At 44.3% G+C, this 24,733-nt stretch overlaps 1 protein-coding gene across 5 annotated transcripts in view; it reads right to left on the bottom strand.

The window, feature by feature from the left end:
• Nucleotides 1-366: 366 nt before the first annotated feature.
• The window catches only part of kif26ab (kinesin family member 26Ab), a 48,542-nt gene continuing 24,175 nt past the window's right edge, over nucleotides 367-24,733 (bottom strand). For 2 of the 5 annotated variants that reach the window (XM_049740090.2, XM_049740091.2), the window contains exons 5-16: nucleotides 13,605-13,788; nucleotides 11,168-11,383; nucleotides 10,310-10,403; nucleotides 9,963-10,225; nucleotides 9,150-9,333; nucleotides 8,499-8,658; nucleotides 8,135-8,297; nucleotides 3,860-7,070; nucleotides 3,158-3,342; nucleotides 2,514-2,537; nucleotides 2,272-2,422; nucleotides 367-2,191 (exon numbers count right to left, since the gene is read on the bottom strand). In XM_049740090.2, coding sequence (XP_049596047.1) covers nucleotides 2,010-2,191; nucleotides 2,272-2,422; nucleotides 2,514-2,537; nucleotides 3,158-3,342; nucleotides 3,860-7,070; nucleotides 8,135-8,297; nucleotides 8,499-8,658; nucleotides 9,150-9,333; nucleotides 9,963-10,225; nucleotides 10,310-10,403; nucleotides 11,168-11,383; nucleotides 13,605-13,788 — 5,017 coding nt within the window. In that variant the 3' untranslated portion in view covers nucleotides 367-2,009. Of the gene's footprint in view, nucleotides 2,192-2,271; nucleotides 2,423-2,513; nucleotides 2,538-3,157; nucleotides 3,343-3,859; nucleotides 7,071-8,134; nucleotides 8,298-8,498; nucleotides 8,659-9,149; nucleotides 9,334-9,962; nucleotides 10,226-10,309; nucleotides 10,404-11,167; nucleotides 11,384-13,604; nucleotides 13,789-15,275; nucleotides 18,398-22,571; nucleotides 23,102-24,733 lie in introns of those variants that run through there. The other 3 variants (XM_049740093.1, XM_049740094.1, XM_049740092.2) reach the window with 3 other exon arrangements.

The following is a 24,733-nucleotide window of genomic DNA, read 5'->3' on the forward strand; positions in this document are numbered from 1 at the left end:
CTTTGTCGATGCCATTTAAGAGCGTCCTCATGCTGTTTGCTTTGCACAATTAGTATTAATTTATCAATGGCGGCGGAGGGGCGTACCCTATATTACTCCAGTCCTCCGATCGGTGGACGTAAAACGCATCGTGCTCTGATTGGTTCATCGGGTCTTCATATTACGCCTTCGGTTTTTGAGAAAATACAAGTTTTAAGTGCACTTTATGATGCGGAAATACGGCGATATTCGTTAGAATTATGTGCAAGCACATTGGATGACTGTGTTTGGATCATAAGACAATTTATTGTAACAGGGATTGATCATGTGACCCGGCATAATCACATGTCAAACGGCGAATTAAAAAAAAAAAGACAAAAGTCTGGATCATCCGTAAGAAGTATTTTATTCACAGATACTGTAAAAGTAAAACACAAGCTGCCATATCATACATTTTTACACAGGGTTTGAAAATCCTATACAAAAACAAAGATATTCGAAAATATGGGTTTTGATATGAAATATGACCTTACATAAAATAATTTCTTGGAAAAAGGTCTTGGTTTGGTATTATAGGTTTTTCATTCACAAGCCTAAACCCACATTAGTGAAAAGTGAAGTTACTGTAAAAAATTTGAATGGTAAAAATGGAGTAGAAATTATTACTTAAAAAAATGATTAAAAAATATCATGCAGCATCTTCAGAGAGGGCCTGAGAGAGAACATCTTTGTCAAAGAAAGTAAACAAAGTCCTATTATTACAGATATAAAAAAAATGCAACAAAATACCCCAAAAAGTTGTTCGCAATCATTTCCAGTGATCATCTCCAATGACATACAGATTGCTAACTAATACCAACGTAATTTGTATTAAGATGCATAATATCACTGGAAACCATAAAAAACGTGGAGCCGTTTTATGTCATTTTTTTAAAACTTGCCAGAATAAAACAAATAAATAAAATAATCCAGAACAAAGAGTCCAATGTGCTGTTGCACTTAAAGTCAGTACTGTCAGTAAAAAGTGGAATGCATAGAGCTGAGGCTCAGCTGTAACAAATTCAAAACAATAAAACTAAAACACAGGCTTACTTGTGCTTTCTCCTCTGTGCCACTTTTTTTTTTTTTTTTTTACATTGTAAAGATCCCCATTTGCTGTCAGTGTAACTATTCATCATCCTTTTCTTATTGTAGGCTTGTATAGAAAACCATTCCATGGGCATGTGTGGAGGCACCAACGAGCACCTAACGCTAACTGTCCATCACAGTGGCTCTCTGATTGATATGTTTTGGCTTACGACCTCATTTCGGACACCCATCGATGAACTGTACATAACTGCTGCTCGACCTTTGCGCATCCACTGAGACTCATTGCGATCAAGGCAACTGGAGGGACGAGAAAAAAAAACATTCACTCAACCTTACGGAGGTTGATGGGAGATGAGATTGTTCATCAGAAAACACAGTCCAATTTGAAGATCTAGAAAACTACAAAAGTGAACATAAGGCGCAAGAGGCTGAATGAAAATGCCGAAAATGCTGACTGAGGTTTCAAACAAGACAAAAGGCAAAATCTGGGAGCGCAATAACATTAGCTTATTGCTTTTTTTCTTTTTTTTCCCCCTTTTTATTTCTACCCTTCCGATGAGATTTTTTTTACACACCACATAATCATAAATACACTTTACAATGCAATATAAAATATTTGTTCTTAAAAGCAATATGTTCAGGGTTTGCTTAGGTATGCCGACGGCACCAAATGAAAAACAATGACATGAAACAATTTTTAAAAAAGGCACTTCCAGGTGTTCATTGACTCCTCTAATGGCCACTGTTATGCATTTGTGCTCACGTTTCGTTTCACTGCCTTCAAACATGTCCCTGGACAACGAGGCACTCTCGCAAAGTGGTTTACGATTTCCTGTTCTCATGCAAAGACGCCTTCTTGCCTTCTTCAATGCAGTGGCTACTACATTTCACCATCCTTTCACTTCCTCACGACTCCTTTCCTAATCGACTTCCATCTGGCTTCACACTTCAACTTCCCGTGGTTCCTCGTGAGCGCCGGCTGGCTGTGTGCTGATATCAAAGCAGGTCACCATCATAACACGCGATTTGCACAAGTTGACGCAAAATTCCAGCTCGTCTGTAACTCGCTCCAAGATGTCCAGGTACTCCGGAGACTCTTTATCCAAATTCGGGTCCACTTCAACTGTTCATACAAAAACAATATTGGTCATTCAGAAGATGGTATAGCAATAAAAGACAAAAATAAATAAAATAGATACTGACACTCTCCGGTCCACTTGCTGGGATCCATCATGAGCCGGGCCTTGGTGTCCTCGAGCTCTTCCATCAAAACCTCATGCTTGGATTTCAATTCTCTCACTTGCTGTTGCCTTCTCTCCAACATCTTCAACTTATTATTAAAATACAACAGGCCCTAGGGGATCATAAGAACTGTTTAAACACCCATATTGACATAAAAGCTCAATTTAAAATGGATATTTGTGGACAGCCAAAGGTTTCCTCACCTTGTCAACATCATGAAATGGTTGCTGAAAATGACAAGAAAAAAAAAGTTACAATGTGGAACATGATTAATCCAAATATATTTAGCTAAAGTGTGCTAATCATTTTATTTTTACTATCGAAATGTGTCCTCCAATTAAAAGCAAATCAAACGTAAGAAGTTAACACATCTCTGTGCTAAAGCTATGCGAGCAGTCAATGAGCCACTGAAGAGGAGCTATAAAAGGCAATCAACGATGAGCGCTGAGCAGATTGAGCCTCGTCTTCATTGCAAATTCTTTCGCCGTTCCTCACAATTTCATTATCCTCACTCTTGCCCTCAAGAACAGTCCATATATCATTTAAAGCCTGTCGGTAATTGCCTCCAGAACTGTTAACATTCCCGAGGAGTCAAAATTCTCAGCTCGTAGGCTCTCTACGCTGACATTTCCAATCGGGGATTTGCCACTCAGCTGACTGAAGGTCAGACGTCTGAGTCATGTTATTCTTGTCATGGTCTTTAAAAAGAAACTGGGAAGAAGTAAGCTAAGACATTCCCACAACTTGTTGTAGATGCAAAGTCCTGCTAAGGCTTAGCAAGTGAGAGCCAGACGTTACATGATCCATGACAAGGTCAGCAAGATGTCGGGAAAGTTCCTCCACGCACCTCTGAAACTTGTTCCTGACGTCCTCTCTGAAGGCGTTCCACATCGTCAATCTCATAGACCTTGATTTCAAAAGGTTCTTTCAACGTTGGGGGCAAGTCCACCCACTGGCCTGCTGTGCTTACTTTCTTCCCCAGGGAAGAGGTATCTGGCAGGGGCGCTGGAATTAGCCGTCTTCTCTGGAAACCTGCAAAACGTGCATTTAGTATTTACTGGAGTCTGGGGCTAAATATGTATGAGTCGCAAATGATGCAAAGCTGGCCTGGTGCTGCTGGATGCATATTTATAAGATTTTCCCGAGTTACCATGCTGCAGGTTCACGAACAGGAAAATATCTTAGAGGGTTTTGCTTAAGTCCTGTTTAGGCCCTGAATTCCAATTTTTATAACGGTCTAAAAGAAATAGAGCTAGGTCCTCTGAACTCATGTTCAATTCATCTAACTTAATCATAACACAGTTTGAGACGTCTTCTTGTGATACATTCATCACCGATTTCCCGTACATGCATGAATAATTCATGGAGTTCTAGCAAAGGGAAAGAAAATACGATGAAATACCAATTTGCTAAAAAAGGATAATGGAAAAGAAAGGATAAAGAGCCTTTCTTGATAATGAAGCAAGACTGCCAGGCGGCATTGCTAAATGAATATGTTGCAAGTTGACTTTTCTGAAAATGAGTAAAACTGTCATTCATTCAATCTCACCAGTTGCTCTCTTTTTGGGATATTTGGAGCTCCTGGTTCTGCCCGAAGATGACATCCCACTCTCGCTCATTGAGTCATGGGCAGAGGAAGCGCTCCCCGTCGCTTCGCTGTCACGGATCATACTCTCGTATCCGCTGCTGCCACCGCTATGATAGAAGAGAGCTGTGCGGCCCATGGCGGGAGGCAACTCGCCACTCAGCACGCTGCTGTTGTCACTACCATGTCCGCTGCTATAGCGCTGAGGTCGTCTAGGTGCTGTGATTTTGCTATACGGAGAAGGTAGCATAGCTGTTGGGGATTTGTCATCCCCCACGTTCACGCCACTGTCGTTACCGCTGTCGGAATCTCCGGAAACTCTCACGTGTTTGCCCGATATTCCACCCGTTGCCAGTTCGCTCACACGGCTATTGGCGGCTCGTACGGCCTGCTTTGTCCCCATGATAGTCCCTCTCCCTGGTTTGCTGCTGACAGCAGCGGTGGTCCGAGGAGCTGATGTTCTGCCTGATGGCGGAAGGTTGGCATTGGTAGTTCTAGTCACAGCAGTGGCTAAAGATTTGGTGGAGGAACTTAAGCCTTTGGAATTGTTGGCGGACAATGAGCGTGCCTTACTGTTATTAAGTGATCCTAATGTTCGAGGGGTTCCTGATGCTTTGACCTGGCCCGTTTTGCTTATAGTTCCTGGAGATGACGGGCAGGTAGCGATAGGAGAACTTGATGAATTAGGAATGCCAAATCTTGGGATGGATTTACCAACTTTGCCACTGCCGCTACCAAGACTTGCTCCACTATTTTCTCGACTAAGCCCGGCTCGGGGGCTGGACAGAGACAAACTGTCACACCTCTCTAAGGATATCTGACTCCCATAGTGATGCCCGGCTTCACCTCTCGTTCCTCTTGCCTTCAGACTAGAAGTGACTTTGACATGGTCGGATCTTAGGCTGGAGGTTTTGAAATGAATGGAGTCCACTCTGTGACGAACCTCAAGTTCATCCTCCGACACGCCTGCCCTTGCCCCAATGCTCCTTCCTGCCTCCCCATATGCTGACTTTAAGGCACTTTGGGGTAGAAGAATCTTGGTCTTTTGGTCCAGGCTGGACTTTCTTACCGGTGGTGGAGGAGGGGATATGCAACCAGGTCTGGGTAGATAACTTGACTTCTGTGAGTTAGCCTTGTTGTTTTTCCCGAGAGAGGAGAATTTAAGGCTTGTTGCTGCTGCAGCATCTTGGGTTCCCTTGTAGTCCGTTGAGGAATGGATGACGGGCACTGTTCCTAGAGTGGTGGCACCTCTTCTTAGCTGAGGCATTCTACTGGGGGGTTCGGATTTCTTACTGGCAGACTTCTCGCACCCATCAACCACCCTTTGGGATGAGGTAGACCCATGTACCTTGGATGGTCGAGATGTACTGTTACAGTGGTTGGATACTTTGCCCGTAGAGATACCACTGGGAGGGGTTCTGACAAACCTGCTGGCGGAGCCGATGGGTTGCGCTTGTGAGAGGTTGTCTGTACGCTGCCAGGGATTTTCCTGCCTCAGTGGATCTCTGCTGTTGCTGCTACTGCTACTACTGGGGATGGATGAGGTAGGTTTGACCTTCCTTGGAAGACTGGAGTGAACCATAGAGGAGCTCTGTGTGGAGCTAAGTGAGTGAGCTTTTGTTATTTTAGAAGGTAATCTATGGGGTGCTTTGGTTGGATCTGGAGATGGGGGGCACTTGGTCAAGGACAGCTTGCTTGAGGCAACACTGTCACTGTCCTGTTCTGAAAAACTAAACCCACTGTCATTCAAGGAATTCTTGGCTTCTCTAGTTGATGGTCCAGGATGGAACATGTCAAGGGATTCAAAATGAAAGGTGGCTTCTGGTCCAATACTCTTGTCTGGAGGAAGAAAGACATCAGAAGATTGTGCCCCTTCACTCTCCAGGGTGCAGACACTCACTTCACTAAGCCAAGAGCTGACAGATGAACCTCTACTATGTACACACTCCATTATTCCTTCCTGCAGCGGTGTGACCATTTCAACATTTACCTCAGCTCCACCAACAGATGATGTGTAGGCATCAAATTCATCGTTGATGCTGCTAATAATGCTAACAGGTCTGGAGCCAGAGGCAAGAGCCTGCAGAGAACAATCACTGTTAAAGCTGATGATGCTGGATGGTCGGCCCTTATCTCCAATACCGCCAATAGACAGTTCTTCAACCACGGTGAATACCAGCTCATCTTCTCCATTCAGCTCCACAGGCTGCTGCAAGGTGACGGTAGCTCTGAGGATGTCCCGATCAAAACATCTTTCCTGCAAGGCGGAGCTGATCTGGCAAACCTCCATCGGAGACCGATGACTTGGAGAAGCACAAGGATCCCTCCGTTTGACTGCTTGGTGGCTCATTCCAACCGGGGGCATTCTGGTGGTCGATCGTTCTGTCTTTTCTGAATTTTCCTTGTGAGATGTTTTCTTGTTGAAGTAGATCTTCTCCCTTACAACTGGTTCAGGATGAACCGTTGCAGCGATTGGCAATTGATCAGTATCGACACTGTTTTCTGAACGCAAGTTCCTCTCACCATCAGCGCTGGTTCTGCATACATTGGGAACACATTCCGGTTGTTTGTTTTCTGAAGGTATACTTTGCCTTTCAGAAATGTCCACTTTCGTTTTAGTGCCAGGACTGCAAAATGGCTGTACAGCAACAGATTTAGGAGATTGTTTAGGTGACGTGCCATCTTGGTTGCAAGTCATACTTGCAACAGTCTTTGGTGAAACAGAGCTTCCGCTCTCCTTGGATTTGTCCATCTTGGGGCTCGCCTGGTTTCGCTTGCCCTCACCAACAAATGCTGTAGGTTCTTCACTACCGTCTATACAATCCAGCCTCTCTTGAAGCTCAGCAAACGTGTTGCATTTAAAGAATTGGTCTCTGTCTAAGGGACCTTCCTTGACTGCCCTCTTCTTGTTCAGGGAAGGGATGATGGGAACAAAAGCAGGTGGACCTTCATTGTCACTCAGCTCTCTGTCGGAGATCGCAGCTCCACCCGGGCCCACGTAAATGACGGTATCGCACGAGTGCTCACTACTGGAGGAGTAGTCTGGGTCACTGAGCAGAGAAGGTAGATCCGGGTCCAGGGCCACTGTCCGAGGATGGAAAGGCCTGAGGTGAGGTGGTCGACGGATCCTCCCTTCCTCACAGGAACTTTCCCCTCCAGATGAACTGGATGCATACTGGAAAGAAAACACAAGTGAATTAAACAGACTTTTGAAGGATCTACGGAAACTTTTAATATTAATATTAAGTCAGCAATATGATCTATAAAACCAGTTTATACGTACTGCATATTAATTGCCACAATTCAATCTTAAAGCAAGATTGAGGCAAAATTAATTCCTGGGATATTATCCGTCAATTTTTATACCAAGGTTAAAAGTGCACATCAATAGTCACGCAGAAATTAATGTCAATAAAATAAATTGCCATGTCTGGACTACATTGTAATCACGCTTGGAACCGTAACGGAATAAATGTATGCTGTCATTGGGCCTAATTATCTGGAGCATATATTTCCCTAATACAAAGAAATGCATTACACAATGCCTTAGGGAGTGGTATTGATTACACGATAATATGTTGAGGAGCTGAGAAATACTACTTACTGCACTGATAATCTTTCATTTGCAGGGGTAATTATGCGTTAATTTGCTTTATCACTCCAGAATTACAGGTTGAAGACCTGTTTAAAGGATCAAGTCGTGGCACGGAACATGGAAGATATAATTTCAATAGCATTATGCTGTACGTCAGCAATATAATGTTTGATAATTAATTTGCACTGCTAACGTTGGTGATTTTTTTAAATAATGTAAATGGTAGGGCTCGGTGGCGCACTGGGTAGCACGTCCGCCTCACAGTTAGGAGGGTGCGGGTTCGATTCCACCTCCGGCCCTCCCTGTGTGGAGTTTGCATGTTCTCCCCGGGCCCGCGTGGGTTTTCTCCGGGCACTCCGGTTTCCTCCCACATTCCAAAAACATGCTTGGTAGGCCGATTGAAGACTCCAAATTGTCCCTAGGTGTGAGTGCGATTGGTTGTCTGTCTCTGTGTGCCCTGCGATTGGCTGGCAACCAGTTCAGGGTGTCCCCCGCCTACTGCCCGATGACGGCTGGGATAGGCTCCAGCACGCCCGCGACCCCCGTGGGGACTAAGCGGTTCAGAAAATGGATGGATGGATGGATGTAAATGGTTTCAAAACGCTCTTAAAAAATGCACCATGGTAATAAAATGATCTTGGTACCTTTGATTTCTTTTTCCTCATGCGATGAATCCGGGATGCCAACTGGATTGTGGTGAGTGAGTCGGCGTAGTTAACCGGGGAATCAGAAATGTGGGCAATCATGGTGGTTCGACAGTTGATGTTGCCAAGGGACTCTCTCAGCAACATGGTCAATTTGCTGTCCCTAATGGGGATCATTATTATCAGTAAATCCTAGCATAAATTCCAATAAAAATAAAGTGAGCTTATTTTAAAACTCTTTCCAGGAGGACAAATCATTTGAAGTTGCTGCAGCAGCAGTGAAGACAAACTAAGCTCAACTTGCAAGGACTTGCTCGATACAATGATAGATGGACTAACGGGGTGAGTAATAGGTGAGCCTTACCTGTAAGGTACGTGCTTCGCTCCATTCGCCAAAGCCATGATGACGGTTCCCAATGCATTCAGTGAAAGACACGCCCCTCCTCCTCCGTCTCGACTTTTACTCAAGACTTTTTCACAGCTCCCCAGGTCAATGAGGTGTAGCCTGCTCCGCCCACCTGACACTAAAGGGAAAATGGCCGAGGGAGAAAAGCGGTGAGTAAAACACACATAAAGTTCCTCACACGATGTTAATTGATTTGAAAAGTTACACAGACCTGACTAGACTGGTTGACTAAAATTGTGAAGTGATTCAAGCTTATTCCAGATGTGCAAATCATAAAAAAAAAAATGTGTAACACAATGCTTGCACACACATACAAACAAATGTGAATAAAAAGAATCCAAGGAGTTTTTTAAATTATTTAGAAAATTAAGTGGCTGGATGGTCTGCTGCTGAAGTTTGACAAATTGTAAAGGAAGAGTTTCCATATTTAAGTTTTTTTTTTTTTTCAATCAGGCATAACATTAGTGTCCTTAGGGCTTTTTTAAACATAAATATATATCCAAGTTATGATCTTTTTTGTATGACATTTTTATTGATGTTTACATTTAAAATAATTGGAACCTCTGTGCCAGTGAATTGTAGCATAGCCCCAATTAAAATGACACTAACTTCCTCCCTTGCTGCTCTTCTCCATACGATACTGGTAGATGTGTAGCGTGAACAGCATATGCGAGTTGCGTCGTTCCTCCTCATCCGCATCGGGCCGGCTGGTGCTGCGGGCCGACATGGCAGCATCCAGAAAGAAGGCTGCCTTCTCAGCTGTCGGGGCATGAAGCTCGCTCTGATTCTGAAGCTGTAAATGGGTTCGGTGGGGGGGTAGAAAAGGCAATGGTGAGCAAAAGAATCCACATGGTGCTTGAGAATAAGACCAGATCTGGAAAGGAAGGCTTAATTGGACCCTAGCACATATTTCTGCCCATTAGATTGGGTCTCGGGGGCAATTAAAACAGCAGATATGTTCACAGAGGGAGGAAGATTAGCAGATGTAATATAGTAGGAAGCAGGCCTTCACCATGGATGCTGATGAAGTTGGACAAGACAGAAAAAGAAATATGAAAGCAACCTCCATGTGGCTGCTAAGATGAAGAAGAGCCGACTTTGAAGTGAGGGCAGATCCACATTCACCAAACATCTGACAGCAACACCTGTGAGTGGCTTTTCAAAGCGACACCATCCCCCAATAATAATACCTCCATTGTGCTTAGAAGTGCTCACACACACACACATAATAGACGCTGATGGATGCTGACAAGAGAGTCAATGCAACAGTAAGGTGAAAGCCATCAATAAGGCACTGATGGCAAGAGAGTACAACTGACAGCAATAGCTGGGAGGAAAAAAAATTAGATACGCCATTTTTTTAATATAGTTAGCATTTCCCGGCAGAGATGCTGTAAAAAAAACATGTTGGCTGGTTCTTACTTGAGTGCCGCAAATGGGATCCTCTCTGAGATGGATGCCTGGCGACTGGCCCTCCTGCTGGCTACCCGTCGATACGTCAGACAGCAGGTCCTTAAGTTCCTCATCTTGGCCAAAGATTTCCACCGCAGACACCCGGACGGAGAAGCGTGCGCCCGTCTTCTCCTTGCGTTCATTGATGAGCTTGAAGAGCCAGGAGATGGCGCAGGGCACAACACCTAAGGTCTGAGTGGAGCCGTCTTTTCCAATCATCGTGTACGTCTTGCCTGAGGGAAAATTTGATCAAGTGGAATTTTTGATTGACATATTGAGGGGAGAAAACAAAACATTTCAAAATCATTCAGCCTTACCAAGCTTAACCTGTCCGAAGCAGAAGATGCATCCATCGGCGCCATTCGCCACTGACTGGATGACCTCTGCCACCGTACCTGAGCACACCTCCGCCTGTGGATAATCATCAGGCACTCAAATCATTTCACACCCACAGTACATTTTTAAATAAACATTTACTCGGCATCGCCGAATCTTGCTCATTGCTCTGTCGTGTATGCATGCGTTAATGCCTTCCTCATTTTTTCAATTTGTTTTAGTATAGGCCCTCTGGGGTCGCGCTCGGGTAGCAGAATCCCCCCGCCCCTCGCCCCTCCCATACATCATACAGCAAACAAGGCTTCTAACAGCACAGCAGCTTGCTGATACAGTTAGCCACCAGCAGTGAAGTCCCAGCGGCACAATCGAAGCATGTTGGCCTCAGCTCTGCAGTAAAAAACCTTTTAGGGTTAAACTATCAGCAGCTTACTTAGGCAAACACTTATTCCAAGTAGCGTAAATTATGAAGGAGATGATGACTTGCATTTATTAAACGTTCCCTGAGACACAGCAAATTTTAAGAGCGTCGAGCATTTTGTAAACATGTACCCGACCTTTTGTCTTTCATGTCAGTGGATCTGCTTCCCGAGGGCTGAGATTAGATTCTAGCAGTGAGGTTAGATATAACTGGAGTGGATTCAAATCATTCCCCAGAGGGCTTAAAAGGCCCAGCTGTTAGGCCCACCCTGCTAAGGGTGCCCCCTGACCCAAGAGCGGCACTTTTTTTAAGCCCCTGGCCACTCCCTGTCAGCTTTAAGACGTTCCTTTACCCTTGAAAGAACGAAGCACCGCATGCCACCTTTAAAAACATTTCAGACACACAATGTTTGTGTACTTACTTGTGAGGCGTCTTGGGTAAAAACAGCATCAAAAGCAAATATCTTTGGGACAGCAACAGTGGCGGAGCGTCTGTGTCCTGAACTTGAGTGTGGCGGGCTGGATGCGGGATCGTAAAGGGTGACCTGCTTTTTCCTGCTGTCCACTTTCAGGAAGGATTGAGACTCGGACGAGTCTGTCGTTTCCAAAGACGGGCAAATACGCATCATTACTTTGACCTGCAGACCAGAGTGGAATAAAGAGAAGAGAGGAAAAGACATGTTCAATTATAAAGCAAATAACAAAGCATGAAAAATGGCCAGACACGACAGAAGGACATTTTCGGATTTGCCACAAAGGGATAAAAATTACAGGCCTGTTTTTTTGCTTCGAGTACTGACAAAAGAGAATAAATTACATAGGCATTCTGAATATAGCTCAGCCTCCCAAAGGAAAGCTCAGTGCCACATTGTGCATTAACATCACGTCATCTGTATCAGAGTTGATGGACACCAAAGGTTTCCATGGAAACGCTCAATGCAACATTGACTGGCAAACTCGGCAGGTCATCCTAATGCCTAATGGTGTCAGCGAGCGGCGGCAAGGTGTGCATTGAAAGTCAAGGCGGAGAGTGGTGCAGATGAATGTGTGAAGCAAGTGTCATGCGAGAGGATTAGCGCTCTGCCGGGGTGTTTTTCTGCACGAAGGGAAGCTCACCCACCCCCCATAGCACCTACTCACTTTTCCTACTTCTCACCTCCCTCGCTGTCTATGATTGGAAAATGGAAAATCAGGTGCCGAACAACAAATGTAACATTTACGCAGTCCGTAGGTCACCGTCACGCCTGACCATATTACAACGAGGGATGTTGTCCATCTAATCGCCATGGTTACCGAGTATGAGAGAGTGCCACTTTAGTCTAACATGCAGTCAGTCAGTGCTGCACGATGGAACAGTTTATCGTGTCTATGGGTGTGGTCCCCATTTGTGCGAGGAAAAAAAATGAATTTATCATAAGGAACCGCAAGATCTACACTTGTAAGATGATTTGCTACCAGGGCTACAAAAACATTGTGGCTGGAAAGCCATTTCTTGCAAAGTGCATGCTTTCCACTCAGCAGGAGAGCTTTTGCCATGACTGACATGTGCATATAATATTACATTTGCTGTGACATTTAGAGGGCTTCCACATAACTGCAGCTTCTCACACAGAGGCTACCAGCCAAGCAAATGCCTCAGTTATATTTATGTTGGCAAAGAAGGCATACTTGAACCCACAGAGAATTGACTCCAGTACTTTCACACCTCGGACTGCTGTGCTAATGGATCCTGGTTCGCTGCCCCGAGATCCCTCAACAAGTCCATTAGTGTGATTTGGGCCCTCCCCAAATCAGTCAAAAGTAGACGCGACCCACTTTTGCCATGACACATCGTGGAACAATTTAAAAGAGTATTACGACGTAGTCACTCAACAATTTCAAGACAGATGGGCACAAAGACTGAAAAGAAACAAATGCAATGGCTTTAGAATTATAACCGAGCTTTACACACTCGTAACAATGCCGTAAATGTTAATCACCTCTTTGGAAACAAGCCCTTTGGGTGCACAGATGCACAGTTTACCTCAGTTTTGGGCTTGTTTACAACGCAGACTTAGTGTGTCTCACTGGGAAGTTCACAATAAATGGCCCGACTGTCTGGATACCTGGCACACAAAAAGCAAGCGCTTCCTACCCAGGTGGGACTGAATCTTGTTCAGGGACTTCTGTTTTATAAATACAGGACGCCAGCTCAGACAAACAATAGTTAATAAACCACAGAGGAAGAGTGATGTGTTTACATGGATTTTTTTTAATGACTGCCCCATCGCTACCAGTTTGGCTTACGTCGTTGCGCAGTGCGGCAATCATGGAAATCCGAAACCTGTTGTTGATACAAGAAGAGATTTGCAATTTATGAATGTCTCTTTCCACACTTTCAGCCTATTCAGTGAGAGGAATACCGGTCTCACAAATAAGAGAATTCATGACATTCCTGCAGGCTTATCAGAATGAGACTGTTTGAGCCACAACAAACTGCCTTCAGCATGTTGTCCAGTGTGTCTCCACCCAGCTTTCACCCTCTCTTGTGTCTTGTGTATATTTACCTCTGTCAAAGTGCAGCGATGAGGTCATGTTTTCACAACTGTGGATTTGGTTTCGCTGCCATGCTACTTCCTTGTGTGTTTGCACGCAGGATTACAATTCACAATTTTGCTGTATACATACATACATACATGGTGTACAATGAAATGTAATTTAATTTAATTTAATTTAATTTAATTTAATTTAATTTAATTTAATTTAATTTTATTTTATTTTATTTTATTTTATTTTATTTTATTTTATTTTATTTTATTTTATTTTATTTTATTTTATTTTATTAGTTGGGTGCAGGTGATGGTGATGGTGGTGTCTCACCTTTCCCATCCCTGGATTCTCTTTGACTTTGGAGCTGGCACGGAGCAGGCATGGTGGAGCAGGAGGGGGCGACACTTGCAGGATGCCGCTAAAGTTGGTGGGGTAGATTGAAGGCTCCTGTGGGTGAAGCAGGGAAGGCTGCTGCTTCTTCCGTTTGGAGGACAGGTTGAGCTTCTGAGCTGCCCTGCAATGAAACGACACCAAACATATTGCGTAAGAACCAGAAGGCCACAACCAGTTATTTCATCTTCCCATGAGAACAAATTCTCAAGAATCCATTCCAATGAAAGATGCTGTCATGCATCTTCTTCACAGCCATTTTGCCTCCCCCAGGGGACTATCTTTTTGTACTATTGACATAGCTGTGAAGAGCATTGATTTTTATCTGCATCAAACAAACAGAGCTCCTAGATGTGGAACAATAACAACAATCGGGAGTTTCTCCTTTAGGGCAATTACAACACACGATATTCTCCTGTTTTAGAATTCAAAGCGAAACATGCAGTGTTTTTTTTTTTTTTTTTACCAAACCAAGTAGGCTATATGCTGCTGAGCGCTTAAAACTGATGTAACAAAAGCCACACTTTGGAAAGTCCTTAAAATTGTTATCCACCATATGGAGAAAATCAGACAAGGTCAGCTGAGTCTGGCCCATCAACTTCTTTTTGTCTTGCTATATCTCTGCAGGGTCTGCAGGGATTATAGTCAAACTTTGCTGGACCCAATCTTACAATGCAAGGTCGCAGAAAGTGCAATACTTCCACAACTCGCTGAAATTGTCTAGTTGTTGCTGGGATGTCACATGGGAGAAGCAACAGAAGTGAACAAGCAAGCCCCATTAGTCCATTTCAGGGCTCTTCCGGACAGGTCTGCCAAAAACACACACCTCCCTACCTCCCTTTGTCCTGGAGTGACAACTACCCCCCACCCCACCCAGCTAGCACTCCCCTCATCCCTCACCTCTCCACTGTACGCCCCCCCCCCCTGCAGCGACAACCCTTGAGCACAATCAGAGAACACGCTGCCGGCTGATGGAATAATTATTGCATCCAAGAGGGCTACAGGAGAAGGTTGTCCCAGGGGAGTGGCTGATGTGTGAGAGCATGCCGGCTGGATTGTGCGGATAAAAAAATGATGGTGGTGGAGGTGAATGGGAGGTGAAGCTACATTGGAGAGCTACTGTTTTTGCAGCCCATTGACTCAAGACACCTCATCTTACGCTCTTTATTCTGCATCAAGAAGCAACAGGAAATACAAAGATATGGTTATTGATTCCCAACTGTTGTGACCACTGTGGTCAAAATTCGCCTCACGCATCAAAATTGCTGCCCATGTACTTGTAAGGAAGAAGAGAAAAAAAAATTGATTTATGGCTATTTTTTTTCTTCCTAAAAATAACAAATACGCAGGAAATGCAAAAGGAAATGAATGACTTGTCACTTCCTCTCTCGCTAACACTCCCCTCATCTCTCCTACTTGGCCGCAATCAGTCAAAGGAAATAAGCTTTGAGGAGAGGCTCAGGCAGTTTGTCCACCTGTTCACTGCCAGAAGTGACGCTGGTTCGTGCGCAGTTATAATAAATGAAGTCAAGAATAAGTGACAGACTGAAATCTGCTCTCATCTACTGCAAATAAAATAAAGTTAGAGGGATTACTGTGATGGATACTTACAGCTCTTTCCAATCCATTATCTAGCTGATAGTCAGCAAACAGACAACTGATAGAGTCCAACTTTGCAGTCCATGTTTGAGTTGTCAGCATTCTCCATCACTTGAACATTTGATATGCCGCCACAATCTGGCGAGAACGGAGCGAGGCGGGGCCACTCGCCAGCCAGGGCGCCGGGGTTCTTTTTACTCCGATGGCAATCATAGAGGGTCCACCTGATTTCACAGAGCGAAGATGATGCAGAGTAGGAGGAGGAGGTGTGGGCGACGTCGGAACTGAATAGGGGGGGTGCAGGAGAGAATGGGCACACGGGAAGAGTACCCAATGTGTGAGGAGGGGGGGCGGGGGGCAGGTAGTCCGCAGGGCTTCTTGGAAAGAGGAAATGAGGGGTCAGGAGGAGACCGAGCATCCCCTCATTTCACGCGCCACTAAAGCACTTCTAAAGCTTTCCATCCCTCTGCTCTCGAAAAACTTCATCCGCCGTCCAAAGATTCAGCAATCCAGCAAGAGTCCACACAGTTTTGCTCTCCGCCCCTTCATTCACATTCATTCTGCATTCACATCACAGGCTGCATGCTTAATCCCCCTGTGGTGGTGGCTGCTCATTCTGAGGATCACGTCCTTCCCACTGCTCACATGCCAGACTAGGATGCAAGATTTCCACTGGCTGGCTGAGAAGGGAGAGAATTCCTAGTCTGCCTCTCGCTCCTTCTACTCGCAGAGAAAATCTGGCAGCTGTCCTGCTATGCCTCCTCTCTCTCTCTCTCTCTCTCTCTCTCTCTCTCTCTCTCTCTCTCTCTCTCTCTCTCTCTCTCTCTTGCTTTCTCTCTCTCGCTCTCTTTTTTCCCCCAGCCCATCCCCTTTTCCTTTCGACAGCCCAACGGAGTGTCAGCTCACTCGATTGCTGGCTGCTTGCGGCGCAATTTGGGAGGACTGTTTTTCCCTACATGCACATACGTGCACGCACACACACACACGCACACACAGAGGCTCTTCTAACCCCAACTCGCGCACATGCATGCAGTGCACCCCACTGCACGTCAGATGAATACTTAATGCCCACAGGAGCCCTCTCTTCTTTTAGGGTCCCACACTTCAAACAGATTTAGTTAGTATGCCTACAGTACATGCATGTGAGCATGTTGGTGTGGTTACTCATAACATTATATGCACATTTGTAATTTGTCTTTGTTGCAGGATGTAATTAACTAGGTGCTATTAATCTAAAATGATGTACAGATAAGGATGGATAGAATAAATGAGCAATGTTGCAACTATATGAGCAAGGTGGCAAAGACATTGGAGTGACAGATTGATGCTGGACGGTGAGATTGAGTGCAGTCAGTCAACGGTCAAGGGTAGAAAGAGGAGAATGAAAGCCTGCGCGTGGGCGAGCATCAGGGCAAGAGCGCTCCGTATTCCCCGGGCTGCCAATTTAGCACGGAGCTCCCTGGGCCGCCGACCAACCCGGTCTTGTTGGATAGCGTCCGACAGCGCGAGTGTGAGTGTTGCCAGATGAAAGAACATTCAGCGCAAATATACACACGCTCTCCGTGCACTTCTCCTCTTCAGACACAGTGCCCCTTTTATGAACTTGGATGGATTGACTATGGAAGCAGAGAAAGAAAAAAAAAAATCCAGACCCCTTGCCTACCTATTTGCCGAGCACAGAATTGTAATGAAGCGGTTTGATGTATCACGTAACCTTTAGCTTCCTCCGAGCCTCGGCGCGCTTCCCTGTGCTGTTTTGTAGCGTGTCCAACTTAATTTGCCTCAGGAGCTTATTTCAAAGCGCAAGAGTCGTTGCTCCAAGCTTTGCCACATGCTTCCAATTCCGCTGGTGGGTCTTGATTGCCAAGCATCCACATGGAAGACAATGTGAACATTGGTCACACTGACAAGCTAACTAGTCATTATTGGACTAATGCGTCTCCCCTTTAGTGAGGTTTCAAGTGTTATATGTCAAGATGACGTCATAATCGTAAGCGGTCACCATTGGAAGTGCCCTGATAGCGTTTCAGCTTCATCACTGTCTTCTACCAAACAGACCTGGAGGACAGATAATGATTGCTGCATATTGAAATGACCCAAAAGAAAATCTCTTTGTTCAGCATCAGAGAGAGAGCAAGAGAGAAATTCCTCATTTCCAAAAAATCATTTGTTGCTTGCACCTTGTTTGTGCAAATTTGTCATGCCAGCTGCAGAGATCTTTAGGTAGGCCTTTTCTGAAGCTAATTACCCCGCTGGCCACATTTACTATCCTTGACATTTCCTTTCAGTGAGTTTCTTTTTTATTTTTGTCCCTTTGTAGACATGCAGGGATCAGATGAGTGAGAGCGATATCAGACTGTGCACAACAAACGCTCACAGCGCAGCTGATTAGCTGTCCAGAATGGCTCTTCATGAATGGAGACGGGAATGTTGAGCTGCAGCCAAGCTCACCACCAGGCAGCGATAATGACTACAGCACAATGCTTCAGACTGGCTCACATTTGGAGACGCTCCGAATTTGTCTTGGATCTATGAAAGGAATGCTCACAAAACCATGTTGTTAGCTGGATAGGCTGCCAGGAATGCCATATCAGCAGATGCTCGGGATTGACTGACAAGGAAGTCGTTCAGGTGAGGTGCTGGCTTTTGGAGAATCAATAAGAGGAAACCACCCTGGGCTAAAATCACTAGACACCGTCTTATTGATGGGCTACCCTCGACACCATCAAACACCCTTTTGACCCAGAGATGAGCAGGGGGAATCAAATAAATGTATTACCAACACTCAAACAATGCAGCCCATATGGCTCCTCTCCAAATATGCCAAATCTGCATATCCGTGCAAGCCGACAAATGTCCATGATGCCAAAACAAGAGCGGACCGATGCTACGCTTCGGTGGTGATTGAGCAATCATGACCTCATGTTCCCAAATGCATAAAGTATATACAGCCAAAGATCTGTAGAAACAAGAAAGGCCAAGCAGAAATAGTCAGATGGAGCAAATAATTGAGGTTAATCACACAAGTTGACTTTGTATAAGTATATATCATTTTCTCAGTCTTCCTTTTCTTAATTCACTAAAAACAATCAAGAGTACCCAGTCTGAAATTCTGGCTGCTGTCCCGCTTTGCCCCCCCCCCCCCATCATAAAGTGATTCATCCTTGGAGTGTTGAGCAAAGTGGCAAGCATCCATTATTTCACATTCACAATCCAATGTTTCACAAATCAAGAAAAAAAACCACTCCTTTCCAACCATTTTAAAATCCTGAAATGGAAAGGAAGAACTAACACTCTTATCTTGCTGAGTGAATCTTATCACAGGAAAGTATTGGCGATTCGAACTGACTGGCTGCCTGCTTTCTTCCAGCCTGTGAATAGTCTGCCATCTCTCAGTATATGCAAGAAAAAAAAGCCCAACCCCTCCAGGCTAAGATTTATTGGATATAGATAAATGAATCCTAGTTAAAGTGGACAGTGAGGGATGTGACTTTCAATTGGCTTCTGCAATATCCTCCACAGCATGTGCCAAACATGTTGCACCAAGACCTTTAAAATATGTTTGTTCCATAAACTGCTGTTTTGTTTCTATCTCACCTCGAACGTCAAATACCAAATGGGGAATCGTATGCATGAAAGTGAAAGGATTAATAAATCAGAGATTATGATGATGGAATGGGAGAAACAGTTCAAAGACACTGACATTTCCAGTAAGATAAAGAAGAAAAGAGCAGCTGAGTCTTCTCATGTAATGGCTCAGTGCCACTGAGGCTCCACCAATGCGGCACCAAATAATTTTATGCCTGAGAAGGAAAAATTGATCATTGAGGCTTTGACACAGACACCTTGGAATCTTATTTTCCCCCTCAAAAATGGTATTCCCCAGTTGGCCAAGAATAAATTGAACAGTTGGTGCAAAAACTCATCAATATTCAGGAGAACCTGGTTTGGTGTGTAATGGCAGATAAGGAAAGTGTAACCAGTCGGATTAACACAAGCTTTATTTTTTTTTTGCATTAAGAATTGAATAATTACACAAAGACAAAAGGACACAAAAGTGGGTACTTGAATGCACCATGTGTCCTGTTGTAACTTTTTGGCTTTTGTAGGTGTTTGCTCCTCTCCTCGTAAAGCCACAAAGCTCTCTTGACTAGACAAGCATCTTAACGAGGGCTTAGGACCTATAAATGAGGGACATTTGAGGGCAAAAGTCAGAGGCTATAGTTCTATTTACAGTTCATTTTATTGTTTTTGGCTAATATGGCTTTAAATGGGATGAACATTAGGTCATGGAGGAGGAGGAGACAAAGGAAAGGGCACCGTTGGACCCAATTGTCAGTCGATGAGATGGAGGAGCCAATTAGAAGCCCTGGAGGAAAGAATTGGAAATGAGAGTCAAAGCTAAATCCTTAGCTTTTGACCTCCTTTTGTTTGAGAGTGGCTAAATGGTAGCTTCATGTGCTATATGTTGTTCTATGGTAAACCTGATTCAACATGCAAGGCGAAGGGGGGAGGGGGTGGGGTTACCTCAGCACAAAAATTCACTTTTTCATCTAATAGGTGACAGATGATTATGAAGACATATTTTCCTTGGGTTGTGCAGACTGCAGTTTATCCCACCCACCTCACCCCCCTAGCCGCCCTGGCACCACTGACAAAGATTAACAGCCGCTTTCATCCCTTCCTGTGTATTCACACCCTGCACAGTCTGCAACAGCTATTTGGGCTGTGCCGATGTGTGCGGCTGCAGGGAATCAACTGGAATGACATCACACGCTCGCTACACATGTTGAACTCGGATTCAACCGCCGTTCCCACCCACACCTTTCCCTTGAAACTCTCAGGATGTGCTGCACTGCTCACCATAACATTTACGGTCTAGAAAGAAAAAGCTATTTTTTGGTTTGACATATATATGTTTATCTTGGGACATAATGACTGAGGAAGTGACAGCTTCTGCCCCACTTTGCTTTTTCATTAATCACTTGCAACCAAGGAGAGACACCCAGCGGTTATTTATTTGAACGTCCACTTAAAGGCTATCACAACAAAGTGGCCTGTGGGCTGCTAAAAATCATTTCGGTGCTTAATCACCCATTCCCGAAGGCTACAAAGCAGCAAGGGCAGGGGAGTTTGAACATGTGTTTACTCATCTTTTATGTATATCTGAGTTAATAGGGAACTTAATAAACGCCGCAGGCGTTGGAGTCTGCTATGCGGTCGCAGATTAAAAAGGTGAAAAAAGTGGAACATAGCATAGCATGCAGATAAAACATTCAACCAATGGAAGAATAGCCCGTGCTACAAGGATATTATTATGTCAAGATGATCCTGTATCACTCACACAGTAGCACAGGCCACGCCGCATAATGTAGATGAGGATAATAGGATTTTTTTTTTCCTTTTTGCATCTGCAGCCAACTCTCACGTATCCGGTCGTGAGCAGATTACAGAATAATCCCGCGTTCGGTAAAGGAGAGAGGATAAAAGCTTTACTGCAACTTTTAGCTTGACACTGCACATATCGAAAAAGCTTTGAAATATCTGTTATGATCAGAGTCTATTTATAAGTACTATGAAGATGGTGACGAGTTTCTCGTCTGAATCTGGAAAGTCTGTGGTGAGTCATGGTACCATATTAAAGCCCGGGAGCGATTTGGGTATCAGAGGCCACTAGGAGCTATTTTGCATGTGCACATAATAGGTCATACAAATCCTCAAACACATATCCCCTTGCATCAGCCAAAGCACTTAAGCGCAACCTTATCCTGAAACACTCTCGCATTGTATGATAACAGTATGCATTTGCATGACACCTGTCACTGACTGACACGAAAACAGTGCGGATTGTAACCCTGAGCCCACAAGGCGTGAGATTGGCTCGCCATTCAGAGTAACAACTCAAGCTAAACTGGGAGCTAACGATTTTTTTTTTTTTTTAGAGAGGAGTGCATTTTTTATTATCAGGAAAAAAAAGGCTGGACATACACTGACATTATTGTACATTCCTGTTCAATTGAGTTCTATGTGGGCTGGAAATGGAATGGTATGAAAGCTTTGACCTTTTCTTCCTACGGCCAACACTTTTATATTTTTATCACCTCGACCAATAGAATGAAACAAAGGCAGCCCTATGTAAGGTGACAAGTAACAACAGAAGTCTTCTCATGACTCTACATGAGAAAGGAATCTCTCAGAAGCGCCGTGCTTCTTCCACTCCCCGCGGGGTTTAGTCCACACGGACCAGGGGTGAGCACATAGCCCCACGTCAGCACTTCAGCTCTTTTGTTTGTCAGACATCCACCCTCTGCAGGCTATGTGAGTGGGCCAGACAGACTTACTGACTCACCAAATACTCCGATTTGGTTCTCACTAGCAGGTTGGTGATGACAAGCGCAAGTGATACTGCTGGCTGTCGTAATGGCGTGCATCAGCCTACTTCTGCAGGGCATGATACTATCACTTGTTCCAAGCAAGAAGGTAGACTCGTAGAAAGTAGACACCGTAGAAATGAAATCGGAATTAAGCATGCAATGAACGGTCTATCGCTCCCATAGCAACTGTTCGGTGAGAAATACAAAGAGCTGCGGGCAGATTAGCAAACCACATGAGGGTGGTTGGAGGATTTGTCCTTGACACAACAAGGCCGGGCTGGATCTCCGTCAACACGTCAGCCTTGGTGGAGCTCAGCCGGGCTTGGATGGAATCACACCAAGGTGTATTTGGATGAGCCGCCACAGCCTCAGTTAGTGCAGCCGTTTGGCACTGAACGTTTAGCAGCCATTAATTCCACTATGTTGATTTTAGTGGTAAAATAGCAATCAGTGTTTGAGCCTACGGTTAAAAAAAAAAAAAAAAAGATAAATAAAGCAAACCATCTCAAATTCCACCCACTCCATACTTGTGATTGCACCATTTGCTGCCCTGGGAATACGTGCTCGCCTTCGACGGATTGATATGAATCATTTCTCGTTTATCAGAAGGTGTTAACATTACACTGGCGTCTCAAAAGAGAGCCAGCATTTCAGTGGTGTCTTTTTCTGCTATGCTATACATTCTGCTCACACTCCTGCCCCAGTGGAGGAATCCATCTTGTGGTGGCTTGACAACACAACCATTACCCTCTCACCTCCGGGGAGCAGACAGTCTAGCCTCAACTATGCAAAAACAAAAAAAAAAAGGACAGAGCAGATAGAAACATTCTTTAGAAAGATCAAACGAGCGGCCTGCAGAAACGAAGAAACCGCAAACATAACAGAGGCATTAAACATACAAAAAATCTGGATATCGTGTGGGAACAGATCTTACGTGACTCCCATTGTGGTCAATCTAATATTCTTCCCCACAGTTGCACATCTCCGGTTCCTGATGCAGTTAGAATCGAGCCCGAGCTGGCTTTCCGAAAGTCATCATTTACAAGCACATTTGGTCTTGTCCTGCTATTCCTGCCATGTGGCTCCACACTCACTCAGTGGACCTCTATACTCCACATAATAAGCCCCGCCCACTTATCAGGCATCATGATCTCTACTGTCATACACACTCCAACCAACCAAACGGGACCATTCGAAGTGTGAGTCTACGGGAATTGTTTATTCATCCAGATGAGTGTTTATAAGGTCAAAGGTCACCGATACTGAACTCAATTTCTGCAGTGTACTCAAAGCAGTTCAAAGGGAAGCGGCACGAGAGCACAAACGTGAGCGAGCACGAGAACGACGGCTGCCAACAATTACGGGAAGATTCCTTGTGTGAAATCATAGTCTTTAGCAAACAAGGCTCACCTGGGCAGCAGCTGCAGTGCAGGTACAATAAACCCGGGCCACTTCCTCCTGACACTCCTCCGAGGCTCACATTCCAGTAAACAGCTGTCCCAAACGCCCCCGCAACACTGATGTCACCTCTGCAATCTGCATAACTCTCTTGCGCTAAGGTACTGGTGTCAAACTCAAGGCCCGGGGGCCAGATACAGCCCGCCACATCATTTTATGTGGCCCGCGAAGACAAATTGTGCATCAAATTCGTGTGTCATTACTAGAATTGCAAATTGTCTTCACTTTTAATAATATATATGTTTTTTTTTTAATATTTGACCAGTTTTTACTCGTTTGACACCTTTGCACTAAGGTATACTAATTAAACAATGCATAATTTTTTTTTCCATGAATTTTCAAGCTTTCTTTATTGAAAATTAGCAGACCAAGCCGAATATATTGAAAAGCGCGCAATCTGTAGCTTCCCCACGGAGAAATCCTGCGGGCCTTCTGGGTAATAATAACCCCACCTTTACAATCAGCAGGTGTTAATGGAACAGGAATATTGGAATAGAGAAAGCAGTTCTTTCCAGTTTTGCTCCTGCTGTGAGCTCCACCTGCTTTCATTACGCAGCATTGTGTCAATATACTAATCATATGCTCCGTCACAAGGCAATCAGTGCTTAGCGTGCTCGTCGGCTAAACACGAGGTTCTAAATTCATGAGCGCAAACACACATACACACTCACATACACACGCACACAAACGATATGCACAGCAGCCAGTCAGTGTTTGACCCCTGACTCTTCTTGTCTCCATGCAACTGTCGAGTCAGTCTAATTGGTCATTACTGACCCTGTCTTCTTTGCTTTCCATCCTCTTTTCAAGCGTTTTATCTCTCTAAAATATAATTCAGTCATCAATGTTTAAAAATAAAAAAAAAGGACATAAATTGCGATTGCCCCCTTGATGGTGATCACATTCCAAGTAAATACTACTTTAAAATATTTCATCATGAAGAGTTAAAATGTTTATACAAATAGCAAAAGTAAGAATGTTAATTGTTTGTTCCTCACGATATATACAAAAGCAAGAGCAGCCCAACAGAAGCAAATTGTTTTCTGATTAAAAATTCATTTGTAAGTGAAATGTTGTCGGTGAATGTCAAACAAATGTCCACGGAGCCAGCAACTATTTGATTATTCCGCTTTCACCATCCCAGCGCTGCGGATTTACGCACAAATCCCACTAATTGTATCTTTCCAGAACAAACCAGAATACTAATCAGATGTGGGTTTTTCAATCAAGTCTCAAACCGAAAGGACACGGATTTCTTCTAATAGTTTTTTTTTTCTCATCATGAAAACACAGAAAAGTACCATTTTAATCAGTGTTTGCGACAATTCGGAGGAGATAATGATTACAATAATATTTTGCTAGGTAGCAACAGCTGCAGCAGTTCCAGGAAGTCTCAAATCAGCCACAATGCATCTCCAACACCCTTTTCTACATGTGTGGAATGTTGTTCGTAGCATCGTCACACTTCTCCGAGCCAAGTTAAACATTAGATTCCTGCCAAGCAAATTATCTTTGGAATCAAATGAAAGGTGGGACTTCCATCGCTACCTCCTGTAACCCACCAGGACCCGCTGCAGCGGAAAAAACAGATTCACCTCACCCTCTTCCCCGCCTCCCCCTGTCTGGCCGGTACTTGAT

This window comes from Syngnathus scovelli, chromosome 14 (assembly GCF_024217435.2).
Source record: "Syngnathus scovelli strain Florida chromosome 14, RoL_Ssco_1.2, whole genome shotgun sequence".
Classification (NCBI taxonomy): Eukaryota; Metazoa; Chordata; class Actinopteri; order Syngnathiformes; family Syngnathidae; genus Syngnathus; species Syngnathus scovelli.